This window comes from Dromiciops gliroides, chromosome 5 (assembly GCF_019393635.1).
Source record: "Dromiciops gliroides isolate mDroGli1 chromosome 5, mDroGli1.pri, whole genome shotgun sequence".
Classification (NCBI taxonomy): domain Eukaryota; kingdom Metazoa; phylum Chordata; class Mammalia; order Microbiotheria; family Microbiotheriidae; genus Dromiciops; species Dromiciops gliroides.
In genome coordinates this window covers 80,716,626-80,737,199 of record NC_057865.1, presented here as the reverse complement: position 1 = coordinate 80,737,199, position 20,574 = coordinate 80,716,626, and the positions used below count along the sequence as shown (strand labels likewise).

Genomic DNA, 20,574 nt, shown 5'->3' with positions numbered 1-20,574 from the left:
AAAAAAAAATTTTTAAAGGGGGGAAAAAACCCAACAACCACCATCAAACCACTCTAATATTTGAGAAAAACCACCATCTTGATAACTCCAACCTTGTGAGAATCAGTATTATAACTATGATAGTAACTATCCTGGAAAATTGATTTTTTTTCACCATTACAATAAAACAAAAATACATAAGTAATGAACCCTAAGAATATTACTACTAACCTAAAGCATTTGCATATATCATGCAAATAAGTCACCAGATACTGACAATTCTCAGTAACCTTTTAAACTTAATTTCCATTCCTACTGTCACATCATCTTAATTCAAGCTCTTATTTCACATCTGTGCTAGTGTAACTCCTCATAATTTGTTCAAATCTTTGCCCAGACTCTTTCACCATGGTACTCCAATCTATCTTATATACTACCAGATTTAACTTACTAAAATTAATAGCACCTCTTTATGTACCACTTTATGGTTTACAAAGAATTTTTCTTTTTCTTTACAGCAACCCTAAGAGATAGGCAAGCAAAGTATCATTATTCCCATTTTCCAGATATGGAAAATACATTTAAGAGGGTTAAAACTTTGGGGGGGGGGCGCCGAGGCACAGGGGCATGCAGGGCAGCAGCTAGGTGGTATGGTGGATAAAGTACCAGCTTTGGATTCAGGAGGATTTGAGTTCAAATTTGGCCTCAGACACTTGACACTTACTAGCTGTGTGACCCTGGGCAAGTCACTTAACTCTCATTGCCCCACCAAAACAAAAAACAAAAAAAAATTGTCAAAGGATTAGGACTGAAACTTAGATCTTTTGATTTCCTGTCCAGTGCTCTTTTGCTAAACCAAGATGAAACACAATTTTTACTGTCCTACCCCTCCTCTCCTTAAACACTTCCAATGCTTCTCTATTAGCTATGTGATAAATACAAATTAATCTAGCCCACATCTATTCCCTAAATTCATTTTTCCTTGCTTCCTTCAATGCAAATCAAAACAGCATATTGAATATTTCTTTCTTCTCCCACATTGATATAACTTGAACTTCCTAGCATCTTTCCCCCTTTCTAAAGAACATAGAAGCCATGTGGCTTACTGTCAGGGAAGACCAAGTTCAGTTTTTTGCACGTGCCAGCACTGTAATTGTGAACAGGTCACTTAATCTCTTAAGTACCTAAGGCAATTCTCTAGGTAGACAGGTTGTAATCTGTGTTTATAGAGAAGGTTCCCATACTGAGTTCCCAATGATGATTCAACCATAGCTACTTGGCTATTTTTCTGCTGATGAATCACAGAACACTACAATTTCAGAACAAAACTGAAGATTATACAAAAGGCAATGGAAAAATGTTGTAGCATACTACCAATGATGACTTGTGTGCAAGATTACAGGAAATGATTGGAACAAGAGGTAGGCCTGTTAATGAGAGCAAGGAATAACAACAGATCAATTAGCCGAAGGACTACAGTGTTGTTCATGGCAGTTAAGAAACCCAGGAGAAAACCTGCACAATTGGGTGGCTCCTTTCTGAGAGGACAAAGAATGCATAGAAGGAAAAGGCATGGGTGAGTTTTAATCTGTACCACTGGAAGGAGAAACCTCATGAATATCTTAAATTGAACATTTAGAACTGTTATTTCACTTTCCACGTTTGTATGAAAAAACACTTTTTTATCATAGTCACCAAAACAATTTCTAGCATAGTGCTATGCATGTAGGAAACACTCAAATATCGAATTCTGACAAAATAAGCGTACTGTTATCATAGATGTTAGAGTTGGAAGAGGCCTTAGAGATTAATTAGTCCACACGAAAGAGTGACCCTACAAATGAATGGCCAAGCTAGGACTAGACACCAAGCCTGCTGATTACCAGTCTACTGGCGCTGCTTCACTTTAGGGTGAACCCTGCCCTCTCTCCAAAATTTGGCAAATTAACGTGTCATGATTCTTCTATGAAACCATCTTAATCTATGTATTAAATACATTAGCCTTACCTGTCTGGGGGTTTTCAGGCATCGATTCATATTCTGAATGGTCCAAGACCAATGTGTTCATATCTGTTTGGTCTGACAATGAAACTGGTTCTTGCAGGTCTGCTAACACTGCATTCAGATATGTATCGCCATTACTGTTGGCATCCAATCCTGCAATTGGAAATTGTTCCCCAAAAGGGAAGAGGAAAAACATTCTCTTTAAACAAAAAAGTTGTCTTAGGCTTATTTTTGTCAAACAGACTTTAATATAGGTCTTCATTGTGTGAATTACAAAAAACTGATAATAGTATACTCTTTGTGTTTGATGTACTAATTGTCTCTCTGTAGGAAAAAGGATGACCCTAGCAAGAAGAGTTATCAAATTTGGAGCATACCTTCTTTGCAGGCATCTGGAGGGTGGTCTGCTATTTCTTCCCAGGCTTTGCTCACATTTCCATCAGTGGTACCACTTGCTTCCAAGTGTAACATATGATTCCCCCATACTTTTGCATTAGGGTTTAACTCAGAAACCTTGGCTGGTTCCTAAAAGAGGATTTTATTGAAATATTTTTAATATAGTAAAATAGTATACAGATTTCACTTTGAACATTAAATAAAAATGAACCTGCAGTAAGAAACTAATTGTCATAGGGGAAAAGGGAGAAATCGTATTAAAGGACCAAACATCGAATTTGTTTCATACAACCTTAGCAGAGTTTTGTTTCGGTGATCAAGTCTACTAAGCCTTCCTTACAGGTTCCTTTAAGTAAATCTGATGGTTGTTTTAGATACAATAAACATATAAAAGAACTCAGCATTCACTCATCTAATTAATAAGCAGGTATGTTATAAAACAATCAATAACTGAGCTTTGAAGACAAGAAGAACTCAGCCCTAGAGCTCTCATGTCTCCTCATTACCTCACAAATGCTGTCTTCTACTGCTTGTAACAAAGGTCTTTTTGGTATGAAATATTAATTTGATATTGTGTTAACTTACTAAATTTAAAAATAGTGGCTTGTATAAATGAAATATAATACAGATATTCAAAATGTTATAATAAAATTATTATGAAAATGGCTTTTTCCTTTATAAAAAATAGGTAACAAAACAAAACTTTTGAATTTAAAGTCAACTGTTTATCTGGGGAACGGAGATACACTTAAAGAAAAAGGTCTTTAACAAGTTCTGCTTTGAAAATTAGCCATTTAAGCATATATGAAAAGAAACTGCTGAATACATTTAGTCTAAAATAGTAAAACTTTTTTGTACTTTTCTGGATCTTAGTAACATGTTTTTACAAAATGGGGAAAAGAAGCCTCCCAATTATATTAACTTACAACATTAAAAAAAAAACCGGTACTGCTCACTATGTAGAACTGTTTTAATACTACTTCTAATTTGTATGTTGCTTTATATTTTTCACAGTGCTTTTATCTATCGCTTTGTTGTCAACTCTATGAGGGGACTGGGGAAGGTGTTATGCGTGTCTGATGTTAGAAAACTGAAGCAAGGTTGCTTAATAAATTAGCCTAAGAATTAATTAGGACTATACACTCAGATCCCCCCCATACCCAGTGTTCAAAACTGCCACTCTGCATCCAAAACAAATAAGGAATGGAATACTCCAGTCAAACATTCTGATTATCAGTTTATTATTGCTATCGTTATTTATTTATTTATTATTTATTATTCAGTACTAAAAATTATGCTGAATGTGATTTGCTGATGGATCAAATGGTTTTTCGGATCCTTTGAGGCTTTTCTGTGAGCATATTTCATCTAAAGTAAGGTCTAATAATTACAGTAATTTCAGGGAAATGCTAAATTTTAGTTAGGGATTCATTAAAATAAAGATATATATTTTTCCCCCCATCCAAGTTCAAATATCTTTTGGACTCAATACTAGGATATCAGGTAAGAAATCCTGCTCTAGAGGAATGTTTTTAAAGTATGCCCCTAGGGCTTTTAAAAATTGACCCACAGTTCAATGATGTAGGAATAGGAGCTATGCTTATCAAACTATGTATGACTTGGGTGAAGGAAAGATAAAAAACCTCAAGGTAAGTAACAGAAAAGGGTAGAATGTAATAATTGAGGGGGTAGCAGTGGATAAAGCACAGGCCCTGGATTCAGAGGGATCTGAGTTCAAACTGCAGACACTTGACACTTACTACCTATGTGACCCTGGGCCAGTCACTTAACCCTCACTGCCTCCACCCCATTCCCCCCTGCCCCGCCCCAAAAGGGAATAATCACAGAACTTGAGAGTTGGAAGGGATGGCAGAATGATCATCCAGTCCAATCCATAGATGGAAGAATTTACCACATAACATGGCAGACAAGTGGTTGTCCAAATTACTTGAAGACCTCCAAGGAATGGATAATCCCCTACCCTTTATTCCAATTTTAGAAAAAATTTTCCTGACAATAAGCCTAAATTTTGCTTCTATGCAATTTCCTGTTGCTTCTGGTTCTGCCTTCTGCAGCCAAACAAAACAATACTCATTTCTCTTCCATATAACAATGCTACAAATACCTGAAGACAGCTACCATGTCTTCTAGGGGCAAATAGGTGGTGTAGTGGATAAAGTCAGGAAGACTTGAGTTGCAACTTCAGACACTTACTAGCTGTGTGACCTTGGCCAAGTCACTTTGCCTATTTGCCTCAGTTTCCTCATCTGTAAAATGAGCTGGAAAAGGAAATGGCAAACCACTTCAATATCTTTGTTTGTTTGTTTTTGTGGGGCAATGAGGGTTAAGTGACTTGCCCAGGGTTACATAGCTAGTAAGTGTCAAGTGTCTGAGGCCAGATTTGAACTCAGGTGTTCCTGAATCCAGGATTGGTGCTCTATCCACTGCGCCACCTAGCTGCTGCCACCACTTCAGTATCTTTGCCAAGAAAACCCCAAATAAGGTCATGATGAGTCAGACACAACTGAAACAACTACAAAAAACCCAATCCTGTCTCTTTTCTTCTCCAGCTTACTAAACATGGCCAGTTTCTTCAAACCATTCTCTTAAGACGTGGATTCAAGGCTGTTCACCATCCTGGCTGCTTCCCTAGTCGTTTCTTAAACCACGGTGCCTAAAGTGAAGTACAACACTCTAGATGATGTTTGATAAGGACATGGCAGTGGCACAGCCGATTACCTGAAGCTGTGTTCTCCTTGGATCAGCCTAACATCACATTAGCTTTCTCAGCAGTCACTTCACAATGCTGGTTCATACTGAGTTTGAAGTTCACTAAAAGATCTTTTGCAGAACCGTTGTGTATCAATATCTCTTTAATCTTGTATTTGTAAAGTTGATTTCTACTACTAATTTTACTTTTTTATACTTATGTTGGGGGTATCAACTATTTATTAATAATGCTTACTTTATTATTTCTAATGTATGTAGAAGTTATTCTCCTCTTTCTTCACCTGTTGACTCATTCTGAGCTTTAGTATTCCTCTCAGTATTATTACAGGACAAGGGCCACTCTTATCTCGTTATCTGGCCTTGCTTCCATCTTCTATACATTTCTTTTTAAAATCTAGTTTGGTTAGTGAGGTCCCTGTCCACATACATTGATCTTTTCAGAAAATATCAATTTCCTCTTTATTCCTTTTGTGTCATCAGGATTTCCTTATTGAGCAGCTCTTGCAGGCTAACATCCCCTGAATTATTTTATCCTATATGATCCTATTTATTTTTCCTCTGATCCTTTTAAAATATTCATTTCCAACATCTAGGGTGCATGTCAGTCTATGCCCAGATTTCTTCTCCTCTACCATAAACTCTAGGATATAGTGCTAACTTCTCCCCAGAGTTTCCATTATATCCACCCTGGCAACCAGCTCCTCCCTGTGAGTGAGAATCAGATCCAGAAAAGAATTTCCCTTTGTTCCTTTCTCCATCTTTTGAAGGATGAAATTATCACTAAGCCAAATCACTAAGTTAGATACCATTTTCTTAAACCCATTGTTTTCTTCCCACATTTATTTTTCTCTTCCGCAACTCTTGCCTTCTGTGGCTGTGGGCAGAAGTGAGGAAAATAAGAACCGGTGACCTTTTGATCTTCAATTTCTTTCCCAAGATTTCATAATCATTGGCAATACTTTAAAGGTTCTTTTTGGAAGTGTCATTTCTGCTACTACAAGCAATTTAAGAAGGAGTCTCTCTTGATAACCCAGGGGAGATTCTTTGTTACATTTTGGATAATCCCTGTTTTAAGAAGACAATGGGTCACTCTGCCTGTCAACAAACAGCTGCTTTGGTACTCTGGAGCAAGGAATTACCAACTACCTTTCTTATCATTCTTCTCTGATCCTTATTGGATAAATAATATCCTCTTAGATGATAGCTTGTCTGGTCATACTATGTCACTCTTTCAAGGATAAGTATAAGACCTAGTATTGGGGCAGCTAGGTGGAGCAGTGGAGGGAGCACTGGCCCTGGAGTCAGGAGGACCTGAGTTCAAATCTGACCTCAGACACTTAACACTTACTAGCTGTGTGACCCTGGGCAAGTCACTTAACCCCAATTGCCTCACCAAAAAAAAAAAAAAAAAAAAAGACCTAGTATTACCATCTTTTAAAACTACATCAAATATAGTTGAAGCTATCATAACAATTTACAATTGTTTACAATTTTTAAAAAGTCAATTCACAGAAACAGATTAGATAAGCAAGAATCAGAAAATAATGAATAAAAACATAGCTCCTAAGAAAAGAACTGATGAAAAAGGTCAAAAAATGTCTGGCAGAAAAGAAATGTAAAGATCATATTCATAGCCACCAGCTCCAAACCATGATATCTTCACTTCAGCCATCATCGTCACTCTACTCACTTCTGGAAACTTAGACTCTTGGCACTTGCCTGGAATCAAGGGGCATCTCCCTTCTCAAAAACCAGCTTCAAACTATGCCACTGTCCAGCTCCACTTTATATGCTGCTTTCTCCTATTAGAATGTGAGTTACTTAAAGGCACAGACATTTGGGAGGTATCTTTTTCAGATAGCCAATAAAACCAAGTAGAGGAATAAGATGAACTAAGACTAGACTTTCAAATCGCTAATAATCCAACAAGAATTTAATAAATATCCATGATGTTCCATACAGTGGGAATTCAGATAAAAATAATGCAATAATCTTTTCTTTTTTTTTGTGGGACAATGGGGTTAAGTGACTTGCCCAGGGTCACACACAGCTGGTAAGTGTCAAGTGTCTGAGGCCAGATTTGAACTCAGGTACTCCTGAATCCAGGGCCAGTGCTTTATCCACTGCACCACCTAGCTGCCCCTATCTTTTCTTTTAAAAAGCATATATTGTATTGGGGGGGGGGGTGAGGGGGGGGAGAGAAGGTGTGGAGACAGACAGACAGAAATACAAATACATGCAAAGTTGTTTGGGAAGGATGTTGTTGGAAAGATTAGGTAAACCTTCCTGAAGAAGAAAGCAACTAAGTTGCTTCTTAAAAGAAGAGAAATAGAGAGAAGGCTAATTGGCTGGATCACAGATTAGGGGAAGGTTCAGTACTGTCCAATTAGACTGGACAATCAGTTGGGTCCAAGATTCTAATAGCCATGTAAAAAGAAGTTTATATTTTATCCAAGAGGAAGACACTAGAGTTCATTAAGTGAGAGAATTAAAAACTATTTTTGAAAATAATCAAGTATATCCAATGACACTGTGCTCACTAAACACTTTTTCTTAATGGAGGTGTATAATTTAAAAACTTAGGGAACCACGGGTCTGGAGATAGAATTAGGTCTTTGTAGACTTAACACTCACTGAGCATACACATACATGCATGCACATCCCCCCCCCACCCCATTCCATTTCCTTTGGATAGACACTGAATATATACAATAAGTTAGACAAAGAATTGAACAGGAGTAGGAGAATGGGATGGATTGGATTACCCTTTTGAGAAATTGCTGGGGTTTAAAAACTATTCTTATTTAATACCCTAATACTAAAGTACACCATTTAAAAGACAAGTATTCTTCAAGTAATGCTGGTATGACTTTGAGCCATGAAATGCTACGAGTCATTACAGACCTGAATCTGAGAATCACTCAAAAGATGAGAAAGTACATGATGAGCACAAACAGGCTGCAGTACCTCACAAACAAGAAGTAGTAAATAAAAAGAAAAACCTAATAAAATGTATGATCAGTAAAGATGACTGGCTGCTATGAAGGATAACGGGTGCTGCAGTGTCAAGAAAGGCTTTGTGGAAAGGACAACAGAGTCCATCTATCCCATCTGGGAGCTGTATCCCCCAAAGAAGGCCCTCAAGCATTAGTTTGGAGAGTCCCAGTTAGGGGAACACTGGTAGCCCAATCCACGTATTCACTCCTTTAGACAACACTGATTAAGCCCCTGCTGCTTAAAGCTTCTTGATTGGGCGGGGAATTGGGGGTGAAAGACAGTAAAAGACTGAAAAATAAACTAAGAAACAATTTCTGCCCTCCCCGAGGGATATAGTAAAGAGGAATGGAATCCAAACCTAGGTCACTTTCATATGTAATATGACAGGAGCGCACCTAGATCCTACACCAGCAGGCAGCCCTTGCTACTGTCACTGAAGGGAGCAGCCCTTGTGGAGAAGGGTCCTGAAATTTGCCAACACCACCACCAACCACAGAGGAGCTGCCACCTTTCAGCAGTCAAAATGGAAGTAAAGGATCTGATTATAACCTGTGAAAATAAGATTCAGACAGAGCTTGACCCTATCTACCCACTCCCAGGTGGTGAAAGAGTGTAGCCTTCTATCCTCACTGGATCTCCCAGGTGGAGTGCCCCTTGATCTACTTAAGCAGGAAAAGGCCCAAATCTCCAAGGAGCTCCACCAAGCACTTCCCAGCTCAGAAGTATATAGATCATACCCAGATGGTTCAAAACTCTGAGAACAACAAGTCAGACTCTCACTTGCAGTTCAGAGTATCCTTCTGGAACCAGTATCCCCTGGGCCAATGCAGGTTCACAGTATGCAATGCTTGCAGCCTGTGGAGTCAGGACTCAGTACAGAAACTGAAGAGAGTTTTGACTGCTCCAGTAGTCAGCTCCTGCCTAACTTGGGGCCCAGGGGCCTATATCACTCCCAGTCAGATGATCGGACAGACCCCAAACCAAAGATCATCACCCTCCTAGGCAATCAGCCATGCCCCATCCCAAGGCTAAGAGAAGTATCAACTATAACCCTTGATTGGCCCCTCCCCTGGCCCCTGAGAAGTGTGGCCCAATGCTGGCTACCTTTGCCTTGATGACCTTGTGACCCTGACTTAGTCACTTCCCTTTTCTTAGACTCAGTTTTCTTCTTTCTAAAATGAGAGGCTTCTACTAAATGACCCTTGAGGTCTCTAACTGTTCACAATGTGTAATCCTTTGTATTCCTACCTTTTAAAATTGGAAAAGAGAGATGTCCCCATGGAGAAAAAAAGAAACTTTAATAATATAAAGTTAAAAAAAAAAGACATTATTTACATGGAGTTTGGAGTTGACACTTATGTCTCTTTAGGGAATCCTCCTGGAAATAAGAATATAGTTAGCAGTGCTGCCTCAAGGTCAAGGACAAACACTGCGCAAGATTTCTGTGCCCTAATACCGGCATGTAGCCCACTAAGCACCCTCCCTATTTCAATCAGCAATCATAGCACTTCAAAGGAAATCAAAATTACCTCCCTAATCAGAATTCCCTGTCAATGACTACAAAAAAATTACATAGCAAAAATTTCTATGGATGAGAAAGCAATTCATTCAATTGTGCTATTTTTCTGATGATGGCCTAATTCTAGAAAAATCTGCCTTTCATATTCTTTCAAAAGTTAGTGGCTTGAACACTTAAAAACTGGTGGTCCTAAAATTTTCTACTTGTTCTCTTTTTGTCCAATTGCCTTTTATCAACTTTTCATTATCTGTAGAGTGAGGGCAAGGGATTGGTAATTAAAAGTTTACTTTAGATTTGGTTTCCACTAACTACAGAATGTAGAGATAAATAGGTGGTGAGTTGTGGATAGGGTCTGAAATATCAATCAATAATTTCCTCAATTAGATTCAATTCAAAATTAGCCTGCTTACATCTAAATACATTGATTCTTTGACAAAGGAATTTCTCAGAACTAGAAAGGCCCTAAGAGACTGTCTAATTCTACATTTTAAAGAAGAGGAAACTGAGATACAAAGATGCCAAGTGATTGGCAAAAGGTCACACAAGTGAATCCAAATGTCCTGTCTACAAGGCAAGCAGAGCTTTTTCTACTACACTTTGGAGTCCTTCCACAAACTGCTCAAAGGGAACAAAAGTGGGGAAAAGGAGGGACTACTTTGCTTGTAATTCTGTAGCATGCCAATAACCCCACCAGACTCTCTTGTTCAAACTTAGTGGGGGGTGTGGGGGTGTTTGACTCTTACAACTTTCTCTCCCAAAGCAGAAGTTTGATTGTCATGCCTACTCAAAAAACTTCAGTGTCTCTTAAACAAAATGCAAACTCCCCTACTAAGCAGTTAAAAAGACCATCATAATCTAGCTCCAATCTATACTTCTATACAACAGGTTCTTAAGCAGAGAATCATGAATTTGTTTAATATTTTGATAATTACATTTCAATATAATTGATTTACTTTGTAATCCTATAGATTTTCTTATGACAACATTATTTTAAGACAGGTTCAAGGGGCTTCACCAGCTTGACAAAGGAGTCCATAACACCAAAATGGTGAAATCCCCATTGTAGCATGACAGCAAATTAACATCTTTAAATACTCTACAATAAAAGTGGTTCATTTGTTGTACCCCCTACAAAACAGTCAATCTCCATCTGTGATTTTGTACAAGGTGTCCCTAATACCTAGAATGTTCGCTCAAATTCACTCCTATCTTTAGACATTTCTAGCCAGTCAGTCAACAAGTATTTATTAGTCATTTACTGTTTGCCAACCACTGTGCTGGGAACACAAATACAAGCAGAAAGGATGGTCCCAAGGAGTTGACATTCTAATAGGTAAAGACAACACATAAAACTGAGGCGAAAAGCTTGTGTGGGAGGTATGGGGGAGGGAAGGGGATGTGTATGCATATGAAGATAGCCCTCTGCACAAGGGCATAGTAGAGACAAAGTCTTGTGGAGATGAATCAGAAGTGTGGTGTGGAGAAGAGTGAAAAAGTTCCTACCTCCCCCCAAAGCTCAGCTCAAGTGCTCCTTCTTACCAAAGTTTGTTAGTACCTTTCCCCATCCCCAAATTACTCATCTAAGTACATGCTGCTTTCCACCAGTAAAATGTAAATTCTAAAGCAGAGAATGTTGTTTTTGCGTTTGCATGCACAGAACCTAATATTGAGTATATAGAAGTAATTTATCAATCAACACAAAATTAGTAAGTACCTACTATGTTCCAGGCACTGTGCTAAAATTGGCATTGGGATACAAAAAGAGGCCTCAAGAAGCTTACAATCTAAGGGGGAGTTAGGGGAAGGGGGGGGGATGACACACAAATGTGCAAACAAATATGTAAAAAGTGAGATGTATACAGGACAAATAAAAGATAATAAGGATACTGGAATTCAGGGGAGTTGGGGAAGCCTTCATGCGCATTTTAGGTGGGACTTGAAGGAAGAAACCAGGGAGGTCAGCAGTCAGTGCTCAGGAGGGAGAGAATTCCAAGCATGAGGCAATGCCAGAGAAAACGGCCAAGAGATGTAATTTTATGTCTTTGGAATGGCCAGGAGGTCAGTGTCACTGGATCAGAGTATCTACTGGGAAGTAAGGTGTAAGACTGGAATGAAAAGGGGGCTAGGTTATAAAGGGCTTTGAAAGCCACACAGACCATAAAAAAATAACTTTGTATGGGTCAATATTAGGAAAAACAAAAGGGCAATGTGAAATGGCAACTAGCTAGGTGATAACTTTTTTTATAAAAATGATCCTGCAATTTGTTGGGTTACTGGTCCCTAAAAATAACAATAAATCATTTAAAAATACTTACTAATTGTTCACCTCTCTCTTGCCATCCCCAAATACCACCATCCTCTGGTATCAGCTGTTGATATGGGTAGCTTTGCACTGAAAATGATGTAATCTCTAAGTCTTCTGGCTTATTTTGTAACTTGTCGCTCATTTCTTCCATTACATCTTTAGGAACTGAATTAGTCCACTGGTAGCCCATTTGGTAAGCACCACAACCATTAATAAATCTATTAGAAAATACCTGATTTGTTATCCCTCCAGACTGGTGACATGAAAGTTCATTTAAGAAATGGAAATTCAATTCATCCTGGAAATCCACCTTGAAGGGATTTTCTGACATGTTCAATTTATCTCCCATAAGATGAAGGGCACAATTCTCATTGAGTGGTACCACTTCTTTGCCATCAACCGACATGACAGGAACTGCTTGAGGTATGTCATAAGAGGGAGTAGCTGCATACTTATCCACTTGAATTGGGTCAACTTCACCCAGAGTTTTTGTGTCACCAAATTTTAGTTTTTCATGTGACATCTTGGAATTTTCTACCACATTCTCTTTGGCACTTAAAACATATTTCCTAATTTGTGGTTCAGGATTTATTTCTTCTAAATGGCATACCTGGTGGTCATTTATTTCATAAGTATCTAATGACTCATTACCAGTAAGACCAATATCCTCTTTCTCTGCACATGGTCTTACTTCATTTTCTTCATTATAAAATCCTGGTTTACTTAAATTTGAGCTATCATTACCAGAAGTATCATTAGCTTCTTTCACTGATCTACAATAAACTTGTTTTAGTTGTGAATTTTCACTATTCTTCAGTTTATACTCTTCAGCTTCTGGCTGAGGTACACTTGAATTAGAACATTGAATTGAACACGGCAAAAAGCTAGAAGATTCTATTGTATACTCATTAACCATTTTCTGGGTTTCAGAGTTGTTTTTTATTTGATTACTTTTCAGTTCAGAGCTTTTCAAAATTTCAGGGCTATCATGAACCGAAAGAGTATTCTGACTGTGCAATAAATTTTCCTTATATATATTTGCTTCTTGATCAAAGATAGTTTCTGAATCTGACTTGAAACTATCTGTTTCACAGTGATTACCCTCACTATGGATTGTTTTGGATACTAGATTGTTTGATGGATTTCTTTCACCTTCAGCTACTCCGCAATAATCACCTTCATTCTTGTCCAATATATGAAATGACTTCAAGTCTGTTTGATTATCAGGACAAGCTAAAAGAGATATAGGGACAGCATGGTTTTTGTTTATAGAACTGGAAGACTGTAGGTAACTTTTATCTTCACTTTCAAGTACTTCTTGTAAGAGAGAAGGTGTTGTGTTCTTTGGTCCTTGGTTTACTTCATATGTGTTTCTATCATATAATTCAAAAGTTAAGGTCTCTCTGGTCTGTTTTAATGTTTTGCTTACATTTATATCAGTAGATAAATGTATCTGATTTAAGAGTGTAGGTTCAATGGTAGCTTTAGCATGATTTTCATCTTCTAAAATGTTTAGCTCATTTTGAAACTGGGAATGATTTTCAGATCTCAAAGGTAAGTCAGAGCTTACAAGCTGTAATTTTTCCTTTTTCAAGCTACATTCATTTAAGATGTTCTCACTGGTGTTTAAGATGCAAGAAAATTCATTGTGATGATCATTAGAATTAGACACTGCATTTTTTGTATCACAGTGCATCTGAAGAAACTTATTTTGAGAATTCTGAAAATTGGTCAAGTGATTTGCACTTAGATAAAGTTCACCTTGACTGTCAGAAAAAATGCCCTCTATTCTGTTGAATTCTAATTCAACTTTACTTTTAGTGTCATTTAAGGCTTCTTTCAGATAAATATTTTCCATTTCACGTCTGGATATAAAGTTCTGACCTACAGTAACAGCTGTGGTATTGTACTCATCAGTAATTTTACTATCTCCACTGTCTCTGAGTAAATTAATAGAGGAATTGTCCAAATGATTTAATCTGTCTGTAACAGGGAAATCTCTTTCTTCTTGATCAACACACCTATCTTTTAATGAATCCTTATCTATGCTAAAGCTTAATTCAGATAGAATGGCTTCGTTATGCAATGGATTGCTCTGTATATTCTCTTTGGGAAATTCAGCACAAGCTTTTGTCTTTAAATTATCATCTGACATGCTAGAAGATTCTTCCAATGTATAAGTTGGATCATTTTTTGTTAGTAGGTCAGTATTATGTTTCATCTCCTGGTTAGAAACTTCCTTTACTTGACTTGGAGGCAGTAATTCACGCTGGGACAATTCTTCCTGCTGGGTGTTTAACTCAGCTCCCCCTTGTACAGCATGCCAGACTAAAAATTCTTCCTCAGTATCTAGAGGCCACGCCATGGCACACATTCCCTCCCTGCTAACAGCTGAATGCTTTTCATCTGTTGCAGTTTCTCCATGCATATTAGCAGATATCTCTTCATCCATTTTTAGACAATCAGAATCAATGACACAAATACTATAAAATTCATTCTCTTTTGAATGACTATTTTGTTTGTGATCAATATAAGTTGGTTTTTCATCTGCTATATCTAAAATTTTGCTGCTCTCATTATTACTGCTGATTTGGACATTTGCCACCATTTCCCCCTCTGCTAATGAGCTTTTACAAGTTACTGGGTAATATTCCAGATGGCTTATATTTAAAAAATCCTCTTCCTGTAAGCTTTGGTCTGAAAGCACTGGTGCATATGAAAGAGAAATACAGCCCTGAGAAGTTGTATCTTCAGATATGTTAACTTTATTTCCATTATCAATAAAGTATTCATTAGTATTAGGCTTTTCAGAAGGAAGCTCATAAACAACTAAATCTTTTTTCCTTTTACTTTCCTCTAAATTTTCATATCTATTTAAGACCTTCTGTACCAAGTTTAATGAAGGAATAAAATTAAATGAATTGCTAGTGCCACAAGGCACTTCATGCTCAGTCTCTGAAATATGAAAAGAAGGAAGCTTTGCTTTTTCAGCCCAAAACAAATGTTTGTGATTTGGATCCTTCTCCCAATTATCAATTCTAGTAGTTGTCCCATTGGTTCTATTTTCTACTTTGTGTAGCTCCTTCCCTTCCACAGTATCAAATAACGAAGATAAAGTTTTACTTATCTTGTTTTCTGTTACTTCTTCCTCCTCAGATTTTCCTAAAAGGCCAGTTTTTTCGTTGTTATTGCTGTTGTTTAATTCTTTGCTGAAGCAGCAACCCATGTTTAAAAGTTCAAAATAATCATATTAAAAGTTCTTGTGCACTTCAAAAACTCCAAATGTACCTCAACTAGCTTTCTATAGCTACTGAAGAGAAGCCAACTCCCAGAAACCAAAAATAGTACTGAGACACTCACATGTTACTGCCACTCAAATCCCAAATCCCAATTACAACAGATCACAGTATTCAATTTTTTCAAGTTATGCCATACACATGTTCTTGAACCCAAAAACTATTCTTAAGAGTCACAGTAGAAAATTTCTTGTTCCCCATAAAGTGTGCAGCAATAATTTCTCTTAATTTATAAATGCTACAAACATTACATTCATCATATATATAAAGAAAGAGAATTATTCTAACCAAGTTCAATACTGAGTAACAATCCAAGTTCCCTTAGAAATAATAATCTCTAAAATTCCACTGGCAAATGAGGACCTTTATAAACTTTAATATATCAGAGTAGATTAAAGCAAAGGTTACTAGACCAAAGACATATATAATAAAAGAATGTCTCTAATGATCAACAAGAGAACTTATGTAGGCAACCTCCACTGTGAAGAATGCAATTTTTTTACTGGTCTTAGAATTAAACATTTTATAAAGCAGATAAATTAGCACTCTTTCATTAGGAAATCTTTCCTAATGACTAAAGAATTACCTACCAAATAACAGACTTGTCCAGTAACTTTTTCAAATTACTGTCACATAAATTCAATCACATAATACATCCCACATTTTTCCCATTTCTCATTCTGCTTCACTCAAATTAGAATACCCTTCCCATATATTGTCTTGAAATTCCCTTGAAATTCAACCTATCCTTCAAAGTATACCTCGAATGCCATTACCACTTCACAATTCATTCCTTGCTCCCTCTAAAAGAAATGTGATCTCTCCCTTCTCCTGACTCTCACATCACTTTATACCTCTAATTGAAACATCACTTTTCCTCCTATTATTAAATTGTATGTTTGTCTTATTTCTTCTTTACAAAAAGAAATTTTATTCATACCACCATCATCAATTATACCATCCTCTCCCCTCTCAGACCCCAAAAGGAGATAGCCTTGGAAGCAGTATTACTTCTAGGCCAGTGCCCTCAAGCCACCATCCTGGGAAGCAACACCTACAGATCTACAGCCTGGCAAGTGTTCCTGCAGGAGCTATAACCATAGCTATTTGTCAGCCAAACAGGAAATTTCTAGGCAACATTAAATAGTTTAATATCAGAAACTAAAATGACTTTATCAATGAAAATACACTGAAGAAGCAGCATTACTATTTGTTTTGTTGCAGCACCCTAAAAAAGTACCATGGGAATTTTCTCCTGTGACTTGTAGTTGAAACCTTCAACGTGGGCTCCATTTTTATTTCTAGCATTTAACAACATGCTTTTGCACATAGTAATAAATGTTTTACTTATTTCATTCATTTGTACTTATACCCCCTGTACCACTTCATATAGGCTTCAGAGAGTGGACATCAAAATACTTTGTTAACTGTTTTAAATTGATCTTTGGTTTTTACATCACCTACATTTCCCAACATGATTCCTCTGTTTGCCCTTCCCAGGAGAACATGCATTATAACTATGAGTAGAAAAGAGATTTTAGCAGTTAATAAAAACACTTTATAAAAAATTTAAATGACATCATACACAGTATTTCATGCCCAGTCTCCATACCTCTAAAAGAGAGGGGGAATCAAGGAGACTTTCTCATATCTCTTCTTCAGGGCCAAGCTTGGTCATTATGTTTCACATCATTAGTTTCAACTCTTTCGCTGTTGTTTTGGCTCAGTGTTGTAGTTATTATTTATCTTCTTTTCTTGGTTCTACTCATTTCACATTATATCAGTTCATGTCTTCCCGTATTTGTTGTACTCATATTTATTGCTTCTTATTGCACAGTACTGTTTCATTATTCATATGATACAACTTTTGTTTAACCACTTCCCAATCAATCAGCTGAGCCACCACCTTTGTTTCCAATTATTTGCCATCACAAGATGTGCTGCTATAAATATCTTGTTATGTATGGAACTATGCCTTGTGACAATGATCTACCTGGGGCATATGCCTAATGGTGGGATCAAACGGCCAAAGTATATAGAAATTTTGGACATTCATTCCAGTTGCTTTCCAGAATGGTTGAGTCAATTCACAATTACACCAAAATGCATCAATGTGCTGGTCTTTCTATAACCCCTTCAATATCACTCATTTTTTATCATCTTTACCAGTTTACAGGATGTGAGGTGAATCTGAGTTGTTTTGAATTGTACTTCTCTATTATTGCTATTCTATATGGTTGTTGATAACTATTTTTAATAATAATAGTTTTACAATTCCCTTTTAAATAGTTTATTCACATCTTTTGACCACTTATCTGTTCTAAGAAGGCTTTTGATTTTATATTTGTGCTACTTCCACTTGCATGTAATTTTCTATACACACAAGCACACACCATCAAGTCCTGATCAGAAAGGTGATACAATGATTTTCCTCTCCTCCCTGAATCAATTTCCTAGCTTCTTACCCTATCTGTTAATTTTTGTCCTCAGGACAACTCTTTGGTGTTAAGTGGCATAAGTATTATTCCATTTTTAGAGATGAAGAAACAAAGTAACTTGACCAGTGTGGTAGTATGGCTAAATACTAGGAATACAACCTCCTGAATCAAAATCTATTATGTCTCTCCAATAAACAAAAAAATTCTGGCTGCCATATTCCTATGCGTTAAAGGACCTCCAAATTTAAAATAACAAGTTATTAAAAACAAAAAGCCTTATAATCAATAAGGGTAGAACAAAGAAGGTCAAGGTGGTAGCAAACAAATCTTAAAAAGTATTGGTAAAGCACCTTCTATTGATGTAAGTGAGCAAACTCTACTCACCACCGTCTCCTCCTTGGCTTATCAGAATCTCTAAAGTTGACATGGACTACATAATGTTGGTTAAGAAAATATTTTGTGAAGAGCATGAACCAAAATGAAGCACTAATTAAAGAAAACTGACTAATCACTGTAGTCTTATTATAGGCATAAGGACATAATGATAAGGAGATAAGGATAACAGGTTAGTTTCTGGCTCTAAGATCCAATTTAAGAGGAAAATTCTCATAAACCAAATTTATCTAATAATTATATATTCACTGTAATCCTTCCACCACCACTACACCAAAACACCTTTTACCCCAATGGAACAAGTAAGGCACTTTAAGCCTTTTACAAACCAGTAGCTGAAGTGGGACTGGAGCTCCTATCTTAGATGAGGCAATAAGAAAATAGTTATAAAAGACAAGTTAAGGGTAAAATGTGACCATAGTTCTAACAAAGAAAAAAATAAAAACAAATGCTCTAACTTAAGCCATGATATGTATAAATGTGAATGCATAGTTATTTTTTTCTGGGAAATATGACCTAAAAATAGTTAATTAACTTGTTTTTCTTAAAGCATGAAACCATGAAAGAAAAATAGAGTAACACTGGAAGGAAGGAAAGTTTTCCAAATTTATTAAGAGTGTATAGGTGTGTCCTGATTTAAGTAACCAAATATGGAAATCCAAATTTCTAAGGCAGAAATCTGAGCACTGTTTTAAATAAGCAAATGGCCTTTGTACATTTTTTAAATTTAAATTTTTGTTTTTTGGCCTTTGTACATTTAAAGTAATTCCATCTAAAGTGATTTACAGAGAACTTGATATCTATTGTGGAAAGCACATCTTGTAAAAATGAGTCATGCTCCTAGAAAATCAAGAATTTTTCATGATTCTGAAAACTAACAAACTATAGAAATAGAAGGCATTAGGAAAGAAAGACAAAAATTTAAGAAGAGGTTTGTGAAAACAACGTTCTTTTAAAATTTTTTTGTTTTGTTATTCTGACCTAGGTAAATACAGCAACATAAACATTTCCATATACAAAGAATAAGAAAAAGGATTGCACATGAAACTTTAAATACTTTTAGAAAAAATAGAAGTTGTGGGGCAGCTAGGTGGCGCAGTGGATAAAGCACTGGCCCTGCGTTCAGGAGTACCTAAGTTCAAATCCGGCCTCAGACACTTAACACTTACTAGCTGTGTGACCCCTGGGCAAGTCACTTAACCCCCATTGCCCCCCCCCCATAGAAGTTGTATTAACAGATTAATTAAACAGTTTCAAAGCCATTCTGCTTATCTGTCTCCCTTTGAACTTTCTTATCTGCTCTTTGGGATATTAAAACAACAACTTCAACAACACTCATTTCTTCTGGCTTTTTAATATCCTATCCATTTCTCCTAACAATAAAGCTATCTCACTTCTGTAACAGAGAGACAGTGTAACAATAAGGAACATGCTAGATCTGGAGTCTAGGTTGGCCTCAAACACTTTATACCTTTGTGTGATTCTGGGCAACTCAGTAAACCTTCCTGAGCCTTAGTTTCCTCATTCCTAAAATGTGATGAACACAATGCTCTGACAAAGGCAGAATACAGGAAGGCAATCAATTCTACAATCCTAGACCAGAGCCACCAATAGCATTAGCAAACACATGGTTGATTCATTTTGAACTTTCAGCCCCTAAAGCCTCCCTATCTTTTTTCATAAGAACAGCTGTCTAGTCACCTAATTTATAGGAAGCTGATTTTTAACCCAAATTTAAGACTTTACATTTATTCCTATTAAATTTTGTGTCATTAGATTCAGCTCTATGAGGAACGAGTCAATGGGAGAGATGAAGGACAGAACTCTGTATCACTGAATAGCACAGTAATGGGAAAGATCTAACGTAAAACTATCCTTCTAAAGAATTACGTCAGCAGCTAGGTGGCGCAGTGGATAGAGCACCAGCCCTGGAGTCAGGAGTACCTGAGTTCAAATCCGGCCTCCGACACTTAACATTTAACTAGCTGTGTGACCCTGGGCAAGTCACTTAACCCCAATTGCCTCACTTAAAAAAAAAAAAAAAGAATTATGTCATGGCCAAGATCACATACATTAGAATAAGACACGATGGGTAATGTTCAATTAGTTGATTATTATCCTTAAATTTAGTTTCTCTTTTTTGGTAGTTAACTTGAAGGCCTGACAGATTTTGGAAACCTCCAAAAATGAAACATATATTTCAGGGGACATATATCTTCTAAGAAGAGTCCCCTAATTTTCATTGAGAAAAATCAAAAGTTCTCTTTCAAGCTTACCAAAATCTCTAATGAAGAATGTCTTAAATATAGAACACATTACTGAAATTTTGATGTTGACAGTTAAATTTCTTCAAGCATTATTATAAAAATGGCTTAGTTATGTGTCTATGACTGGGGGAAAGGGGGAGGACAGATATGACACATTGGTCAAAGCAGTGGTACAAGGGATTAGAATTATGTCCTTCTGTTTGTATCATTTTCTTTAAAATGTTTTTTAAAATAAAAGTAGCACAAAAGT

At 36.7% G+C, this 20,574-nt stretch overlaps 1 protein-coding gene across 6 annotated transcripts in view; it reads right to left on the bottom strand.

Annotated features, from left to right (window-relative positions):
• Positions 1–20,574, bottom strand: part of LARP4B (La ribonucleoprotein 4B) — a 206,483-nt gene that overhangs the window by 49,981 nt on the left and 135,928 nt on the right. For 5 of the 6 annotated variants that reach the window (XM_043965354.1, XM_043965353.1, XM_043965351.1 and 2 more), the window contains 2 exons: positions 2,361–2,508; positions 1,987–2,136 (listed from right to left, as the gene is read on the bottom strand). In XM_043965354.1, the coding sequence (XP_043821289.1) occupies positions 1,987–2,136; positions 2,361–2,508 (298 nt within the window). Of the gene's footprint in view, positions 1–1,986; positions 2,137–2,360; positions 2,509–11,940; positions 12,145–20,574 lie in introns of those variants that run through there. The other variant, XM_043965350.1, reaches the window with a different exon arrangement.